Here is a 9,480-nt window from a genome sequence, read left to right as displayed (position 1 = left end):
CTCTCTCTCTCTCTCTCTCTCTCTCTCTCTCTCTCTCTCTCTCTCCCCTTTCAAGCTTTTGGGGGTACACCCTTCTCAGGTTGCAGACTTGCCTTAAAATGCCCTTAAGTGTTACTTTCTTGGGAAAATGAACAGACCCATTTACCTACCCTTCCAGCTTTAGGGGAACCTCCTAAGCTAGGGAAGGGGCTGGGAATGACCCATGTAGTTCCTTCTCTTCTCTAGCAAGTTTGGTGCATTCCAGAGAATCTAGAGGCTTGCCAGGTGATAGGGCTTTCTCTGAGACAGACCTGGTACTAAAGGGAGCAGTGTGGGCTAGATTAAAACATTTCATTATAACTTTAGAGAATGGCATTCTGGAATTCCTCTGGAATCCTGAAAAGGCTTTTGAAAAATCTCAAAATACTCAAATAATGGTTGCTAAGCTAAACCAGGCTGAGACTTTCCCTATTGGGAGCTGGTCAGTTATGAGAGTGGGAATGGCCTTAGAAGGTCTAGGATGCTGACTAATCTAGGCTTCTCCCAGAATTCCTGGGTTGTTTTAAAAATCGATGATGCCTCACCTTCCAAACTGTAATACTTAGATCAAAGAGTGAAAGAAACAACCCTGAGAACCCCACACTTTTCCATAGTCACAGAATATGCAGTGAAAATATAGCCAGACAGCCTGCCATGGATCTGTCTGCCTCCAGCCCGAGGAGTTGCTTTTTAGCCTAAGGTGTACTTGATTTCGATCTAAACTGTACCCAGATTTCTGTTATATAAGCAAGCAAAAGGGTCTCAGCAGCCAATCACTAATAATAAGCAAACTTCTAATGAAAACAACTTTGAGGTTCCATTTGGTCCCCATCAGATTATCAAAGATGACCAGAAAGGAGAATAATAGTATGTTGGAGAGACTGAAAAAGGGTGGGTACACTAGTGTCCTTTGAAGGAAACAGTGGACTAGGCAGACTAGAAAGCAATTGTGAACTCGATTTAAGAAGACAATTAAACTATTCAGACCTTTTGACCCATCAATACCACTACTAGGCACAGACATCCAAAGAGAGAGAGAAGACAAAGGGAAAGGACCCATATGCACAAAAATATTTATAGGAGCACTTTTGGTTGTAGTAAGAAACTGGAAACTAAGGGGATGCCCATCAATTTCAGAATGACAACAAATTAGAGCATAAGAACATAATGGAATATGATTGTGCCATAAGATATTAAGAAAAATGGTTTCTGAGAAACATGGGAGGGAATGGATATATATGTATATGAATAGAATGTATGTGAATATGAATGGATGCAGGATGAAATAAGGAAAGGCAGTTGAATAATTTATGTAGTAACTACAATATTATAAAGAAAAACAACCTTGAAAGCCTTAAGAACACTGAACCCTAGGATCTGTGATCAGTTCAAAGAATAAGGACTCAGAGGACTGGTTATAAGCAGGCTCCCCACCTAATGATAGATGATGGCCATGAGGTACCAAATTTCATATATTTATATGTATATATGTATGTGTATATATATATACACACACATATAATATAAATGTGTCATTGTATAGATTTGTTTCACTTAATGTGCTTATTTAATACCAAAGGGTTGGGTTTTGTTTTTTTACATAGAGGGGATTTGGACCAAAGGTAGGTGAGGGCTATTAGTGTTCGTCCAGTTAAGAAAAACTAAAACAAAAATTTGAAAATACAAGGATAAGGCACTTGTTAAAGCAAGTTCTTGTTAAAGTACGACCACAGTGGATTTCTAAACATATTTCAGTCAATCGAGCACGAGTATAAAGGGTTAGGTATGGTGCAAAATGCTGGGGATCTAAAAAAATACAAAAGCTGTCTCTGCTCTCAAAGATCATATACATACACTCGAATGAAGTAGAGAGCATGTAAACAATTTGACACATTACATGATATATACAGAATAGAAGGAAGGAGATCTGAGAAGGGAAGTCATCATACGAAAGGATTTTAATTTAACCTAGAGACTGAATAGATTTTGGGTGATCTGTGAATTTGGCTGGGAAAAAAATTACATTGTCATTTCAATAAATTAGTTTCCAACAAAATTTATACATTTAAAAGCAATATTCTAGGGACATCTAGGTAGCTCAACAGGTAGAGAGGCACAACTGGAGATGGGAGGTCCTGGATTCAAATATGACCTTAGACATTTCCTAGCTGTGTAACCCTGAGCAAGTCACTTAACCCTGATTGCCTGGCTCTTAACACTCTTCCTAAAATCTATACTTAGTATCCATTCTAAGACAGAAGGTAAAGGTTTAAAAAACAAAACAAAACAAAAAAAGCAATATTCTAACCATAGATTTCATAAGACTGTCAAAGTAGTGAGAGAGAGAGAGAGAGAGAGAGAGAGAGAGAGAGAGAGAGAGAGAGAGCGCTCAGCTCAAATTCTGTGATATTTAATTGCTGTGTGACTGCTCAGACCTATTCTTCTTGATTTCCCCCATTTCTGTCTAGGACACCACCATTCTTCCAGTCACCCTCCAGGCTCCCAACCTCCAAGTTAAGCTCTACTCTTATTTGTTCTTTCTTTCTTCCACTTATCTAACCATAACTCAATTGTCGTTGAGTCTATCCCCCTATTGTTTCTCCCTTCCATCCACCTGTCCCTCTAACAGGAGTCACCACTCTTATGTCTGAAGGACCTCTTGTCCAGATTACTTTGATAGCCTCACAATCAGTCTGTGCTTCCAGTCTCTCCCCACTCTGACTCTGACCCATCCTCCACACAGCTGCCAAAATGATTTCCCTAATGCACTGGTCTGACCCTGGCGTTCCCCTGCTCAATAAACTCCAAAGGGATGGTTCCTTTTAATGGCTAGAGAAAATCAGGGTAGAGATATATGGAAATGAAGGTGATAAAAGGCATCCATTTAAAAGGACAAAAAAGGCTTCCGTATCTCCCTATTGCTCCTCCGGTAAAATACAAACTCCTCCAGGATTTAGAGCCCTTCACAAACTGAATGGAGTCTACTTTTCCTGGTTTATTACACATGACTTCAAACTAAATCCTCAAACTAACTTTCTTGCTCTTCCTCCCATAGGATATCCCACCCCCCCATCTCTTTGCCTTCACATACAATGTTTCCTGTACCTAGAAAGCACTCACTCCTCAGCTAAGCCTCTGAGAATCATTAGTTTCCTTCAAAGCCCAATATAAAATATCTCCTTCATGGAGTCTTTCTGGATCCCCCCAGTTACTGGTATGTTTCCTCCAACTATTTTACTTTGTTTATAGTTTGCATTTATTTGTAGGACTGTGTTGTCCTTCCCTTCTCCCTAGGAATATAAGCAACTTGAGGAGAGGAATTATTTTCATTGCCCACCCCTCCTCCTTTGGTCTTTGTAGCGCACTGCCTGGCATATAGTAGGAGTTTAATAAAGGTTTTTGATCGCTTGATTACAATTCTAGAGTTATTATTCTGTGATCTGCCCAAGGGTTGCCCTCTGGTTTGATGGAGAAAGTTCTCCCAGCCTGAAGAAACCACAGATATATATTTGAAGATGAGGGATCAGACTAGAATGAGATGGCCTTCCACAGAGAAGGAATTATGGCTGTCTACATACATACAAATCTATATTTATATTATATATATACATACACACACAATTTTTTTGTTGAAGGTGGATAGATTACACTCTGCCTCCTCCTTTGGAGAGAGTCCCCCATGAATGTGACCAGAGATCCTTCTAAGTATCTCAGCAGACATGTAGATGTCTGCTTTTTCAATACAATTTTTCAAAGATCTCTAATTTCTTCCACGTAGGCCATCCTTCCACCCAACACGGTGAATCTGCTGGGTTGTGGTGGCTTAAAAATCTACCTCATTCTGTCTAATCTGATAATGAGCCCTTTGAATTTAGCCATCTTGATAACAGTCCTGCAGTCCATCCATAGATCCCTACTTGACATCCCAGCGCTTCCTCCTGGCTGGCATAACCTTCTGAAATGACCATGCATCTCCTCGAGGCCACTGGCAGGCACTGGAGGAGGAAGTTAATGGATCCTATGTAAAATTGAAGGCATTATATAAATGGTGGCTATTTCTTTTCGTCTTGATGTCCCATGACATAAATGACAGGACAGAAATATATGTCTGTAGAGACGTGAGAGAAATGTGGCATAGGGGAGGGAGAGCTGGCCACAGAATAAGATGCTGGCTGTGTGACCCTGGACAAATTACTTTACATCTCAGAATTCTCCAAGACTCTAAATTGTAAAGAAGGTCCAGTTATTGCAATGGAATCTATGCTCTGTTACCTTGACCTATTGATGAATATATATATATATCCAATTGTCCTGTATAGACCAGTCACAGAGTTCAAACCCTCCTTTGACAAAAAACTGGATATATGACCCTGAAGAAGTCAGTCAGGCAACTCTAGGATTATAGACTGCAAATCATTTTATTTAATTATAAAAACTAACATTTATATAGTCACATCTAGCCAGATACTAAGCTTTATAGGACTTTACAAATATTATCTCAGTTGATCCTTACAACAATTGTGGGAGGTAGGTGCTACTATTAGCCTCATTTTTCAGATGAGAAAACAGTTTAGGTGACTTGCCCAGGGTCACACAGCTAGTAAGTACTTGAACTCAGGAAGACGAGTTCCGATGTCGAAGATAATAAAGCTGCCTCAGGCAACTCTAAGATAATAATTGTAGAACCAGGGCTGGTCTATACTGATAAGAGTTTTCTAACCAGGAAATCCTATACTAATGAAACGAAAATAAACAAAAATATCGTATATATGATGCTTACCTAGACAGAGACCTATATTCTCTATGCACATACATTTATTTTGTTTTTAGATCTTTAGACACTGTAGTGTTTGTGTACTTGTAAATATTGGGCAGACATGCTAAGGAGTGCATCTCTGCACACAGGAATATTGTTTAGACATATGTGTCTTTCTAAACACTCTCTATGGTTAGGGGGGCCCCCACACAGCTCACTGGAATTCTGATTGTCTCTGATACTGTTTATTTTCTGCTGCAGATTTCTGAGTGAAGACCTGAAGCCTTCTAAAAGACAGCTCCTCTCTCTCATCTCGACCCTTCTCTAATGCAGAATGTACCTACACTGACTCATGTTTATGAAAGGACACATATTCACTCACGTGACCACCCGCAAGCATCATGTCTGTGGATCTCCACAATGATACGAAGGTCTGTGGATTGCCACAGGGAAGCTATGAAATACAGTTGGTTAAGAAGGCTGCTTGGGTACGGAATGCCTGGGTCCACTCTAGGTCTGCTGCTTGGGTCTCCTAGAATCTAACCAAACTGAACCCCACCCTATTTTCCTAGGGCTCAGTGCTGGTAATCTGCAATCTGGGCTGGAGGAATAAAACCTTTGTCATCCACATCAGCAGGTCCCTCTGGCCTCAGGAACAACAGCCCCTTGAACCAGATGAACTCTAGACTTTCTCCCCTGATATATATATATATATTTGCAGGAAGATAGTAAGGGAGAAAAAGAGATATTTAAGGATTACCTACCTACATCTGTAGCTATCTTCTTATCTCTAGCTACCTATCTTTTCCTCTACCTTATGGTGTAGGCTAGGGTCAGATATCCTTCCTTTCTTCCCCTTTTCCACGCAGAAGGCCTTTTATGTCTATCCATCCATCTGGTAATTTAAATATTTTATCTACTCATCCACAAATCCCTATCTATCTATCTATCTATCTATCTATCTATCTATCTATCTATGTAATCTACCTGTCTGTCCATCTGCACATTCGTCCTTGTCAGTCAGTCTGTTGGTCTATCTGACTACCTACTTACCTACCTACGTATCTATCTACCTATGTATCTGTCTGTCCCTCTATCCATTCGTCTGTGTGTCTGTTCATCTGTCTGTCCTCTGTTTGTCTTTCTGTCTTTCAGTCTGTCTGCGGGTCTGTTTTTCTGTCTATATTTCTTTCTGTTCATTTATCTTTTTTATTCTTTCCTATCTATCTATCTATCTATCTATCTATCTATCTATCTATCTATCTATCCATCCATCCATCCATCTTACGCTACGGCATGGCGTTAGTCATCTTTTTATTTCCCCAGCCATTTTAATTGTCTCTCATCTACCTTTTTATCAGCATATTATTCTATCTAGACTATGTCTCCAGCCTCCCTTCTCTCCCATCTAATCTCTCTGGCTCCCAAATCGCTTGTCGAGGTTGTGGCTTTGCGAGGTGAGGGAGAATTGATCCTTGAAGCTTTTCCCGCATTTTTCGAAAGGGATGAGTGGCTGCTGAGTATGTTTAGAAAATTTGGGGAAATCCCATGTATATTATGCATCCCAGTAAAAAGAAATCTAAATGCAAATTATCGCTAGGTGCATAAGACTTAACGTATTGTATGTTAAGTCTTTTTTCTGTGTGTGTAGATCTAGGCGCTGTATCTGGATTTAGGCTAGACACCTGCACTGGCCTCACATTTCTTTTCCTGGTCCCCTTTTTGCATCCTGGGCCTGTTTGGACAAATATATATATATATATATATATATATATATATATACATATATATATATATATTCCAGTGGAACGGAGGATTTTTAAGCGTTCCCGTTTGGGACAAACATGGCAGGGCCGACTAGCATTGTCATTTCCCCAGGCCTTCACTTTCCCCACGGTTTGGTCCCAGCCACTCCCAGTTCCTCACCCATTCCCTTAAGCCTTGGGGACTCACAGCCTAGGCACAGATAGGCCTCAGGGGGTTGAGCTGAGGTGGAAAAAAGGAAAGCAAAAAGGAAATAGCCAGAGATTGACCGGCAGAAGAGGCTCCAGAGCCCTCCAGGGAAATCCAGACAAGGAGAGCAGGAACTAGGATTTCATCAGGAAGAGAATGGATAAAGANGAGAGAGAGAGAGAGAGAGAGAGAGAGAGAGAGAGAGAGAGAAGAAAAAGAGAAGAAAAAAATGAAAGAAAGCAGAGCAGGGGAAATAGAAAGAAAAGGGGAATGGAAGGAAGGAATAACAGAAAGAGAGCAGGAAAGTCCCACAGGAAAGACACAGATAGGAAAGATAAAAGAGACTGTCAAGTCTGGCACAGATGGCGCAGATTAGAAAGAAGGTCCGTGAGAGCCGGGTTTTCATTCGGAAATAGTTGGGAGATTTTTTTTTTTTTTTTAAATAAAAGAGGTTCTGGTCGATGGGGCTTCATCAGGTGTTAAAAGGGGGTGAGAAAAGGTCTTTACACTTGTTTCTGCTCGGCTTTCAACTTTCCCCACCTCAGGTCCTTAAGCTAACTGTGGTTCCTCCCAGCTGGGAGGGATGCCAGAGCGCTGGGCTACGAGGGAGTCTAAGGGTGAGATTCTTTCAAAGGTGTTGGGGGTGAGGGTTTGGGCCATTTCGTGGATTTCTTTGCTTTAGACCCCGGATTGGGGGAAGAGAAGGAGGGGCAGGGAAAGAGGGAAAGGATGGAGAGAAAGAGACCGAGATACAGGGAGGGAGGAAGGAAGAGGGAAAGAAAAGAAAGAGGGAACCGGGATGAGAGATGAGAGGGAAGGCTATGGAGAAAGAAAAGAGAGAGAGAAGAGACTGGGGAGAAGGGAAAAAATGGGGAGAAGAGCTGCAGAAGAGGGAGAGCGAGTGAGAAGGGTATTCAGAAAGGGATAAGTGAGGGTGATTTTTGTTTTGTTTTTGTTCAATTTGGTATCTCTGGCTGCAACCAAAATCCCCCGAGGGCCCGAGGACTGAGTGGGCCTGTGCTCTGGAAGCTGAGCCGAGTCCGAACCCGAACTGAGGTCCCAGTTCCTGTAGACTGAAGACCAGGGAGGCCTGGGAGTGTAGGGCGGCGGTTAGTTGGGGAATAGGGTGAGGTGGGGGGCTAGGGGGCATTTTTTTCCTTTTGCAATTAAGCAACTGCAGCCCCTTCCTTCCTCCCTCCCCACGGTCCGAAACCACTCCAGTGATGCTTGCGTGACGCTCTTCCTCCGCGACAGCCCCGGCAGGGTGCGTGTGTGTGCGCGCCTGTGTGTGTGTATGTGCGTGTGTGTGGAGAGAGAGGGAGAGGGAGAGAAGGAGAGGGAGAGAAAGAGGGGGGGGGTATCCCTCTATCACAATAACCACAGCAGTCTGGGACTCCCAGCTTAGAGAGCTCAGAGCTCAGAGAGGAGATGGCCCAGTGACAGTAGGAGGAAACAATCAACCTGCTCTCAACTCCTCGCCCTCAGACCTCGACTCTCCAGGGAGAACAGAGAAGACGGGAGAGTCAGACTAGTGATTGGGGGAGCCTTGAACACCCTCTTCTCCTTAGCCTTTCCTATACCTGATCCTGGAGCGACCTCAGTATCGAGGCAGTGGGGCTGTTAGGGATTTGTGGGGCACATTAGAGGGCTTGGAGGCAGAGTCAGAAGAACTGAGATGATAGGGGATGAGGAGAGACCTGGTCGGGTTTAGAGAGGCTTATGGGGTCAGCTGGGAGAGGTTTAGAGGGTTAGTGAGAAAACCCCATGAGGCCTGGAGTGATATAGTGTGGAAAAGACCGTGAGGAGTTTGGAGAGGAATAAAGGTTTGGTGGGATGCTGAAAAGAGAAGTCGATAGAATGAAAATGGGAGGCAATTGGTAGGGGAAACCTTTAGGGGTTGGTGTGCCCCAAAGGAGGAGAGGCAGTGGAGGGTTGGAGTAGGGTTAGGAAAATGGTGAGAAGGAGAAAAGGGTGATCTGGGTTGGGCTAAGAGAATGCCTCCGGGTCAGAGGGTTGGCCGGGGATGGCTTTCTAGATTTGGGGTGATGCGAGGTGAGGAGAGAAGAAGATTGGAGAAGAGTTAGAGGACTGCTAGCAGATTGGGGGTGGTATGGGTTGGCCGGATAATGTGGGAGAAAGGGTTAGGATGGAGCGGATTCATAGATTTAGGGTCACTAAGCAGTAGAAGGGGTTAAGAGACTGGGAACCGTACGAGAGGAGGAGAGAACGTAGAGCGCTTAGAGACAGGAGAGCTTTGAGCCCGCCTGCCTCTCCCCTTACCTCGGACAAGGATCCGGCGGCAATAATCCGCTTCGTTGGCTCCAGTCTGGCGCTCGCTCTCAGTGCAGGTTGTCTCAGATCCGGCTGGGGGACTGGTGGCCGAGGTTCCGGCTACGTCCTTGAGCCCGCGGCTGCCGCCTCCTCCTCCTTCTCCTCCTCCTCCTCCAGCCCCACCACTGGCCCAGTCTCCCGTGCGCCCTGTGCTCCCCAGATCTCGCATTCTCTCGGCTGACGCCAACCCGATGGGGCCGCGTCCCTGCTCTGCTCCTCCATCGCCCATGCCGCCCGCAGCAGCCGCCGCGGCTGGTGCAAGCATCGGGCGAGAGAAGATCCCCGCCCCCTTGCCCTCCCCACCCCCGCCAGCTCCGCCCCTCGGCTTCTCCTCCTCCTCTTCTCTCCTCCTCTCTCTCAGCTAACAGATCCAGTAGGGAGGGGCTGCTGACGAGCCCGGGGACTCGAGGCTTCATTCCCAG

General features: G+C 44.3%; 1 protein-coding gene across 1 annotated transcript in view; it reads right to left on the bottom strand.

Moving 5' to 3' along the window:
• The window catches only part of VAX2 (ventral anterior homeobox 2), a 31,903-nt gene that overhangs the window by 20,473 nt on the left and 1,950 nt on the right, over window positions 1-9,480 (bottom strand). Inside the window, exon 2 of the mRNA XM_044663027.1 lies at window positions 9,008-9,220. Coding sequence (XP_044518962.1) covers window positions 9,008-9,220 — 213 coding nt within the window. The remainder of the gene's footprint in view (window positions 1-9,007; window positions 9,221-9,480) is intronic.

The sequence above is a fragment of the Gracilinanus agilis genome, chromosome 2, assembly GCF_016433145.1.
Source record: "Gracilinanus agilis isolate LMUSP501 chromosome 2, AgileGrace, whole genome shotgun sequence".
Taxonomy (NCBI): domain Eukaryota; kingdom Metazoa; phylum Chordata; class Mammalia; order Didelphimorphia; family Didelphidae; genus Gracilinanus; species Gracilinanus agilis.
Note: the sequence above shows the minus strand (reverse complement) of the source record. Positions and strands in the feature narration are given on the sequence as shown.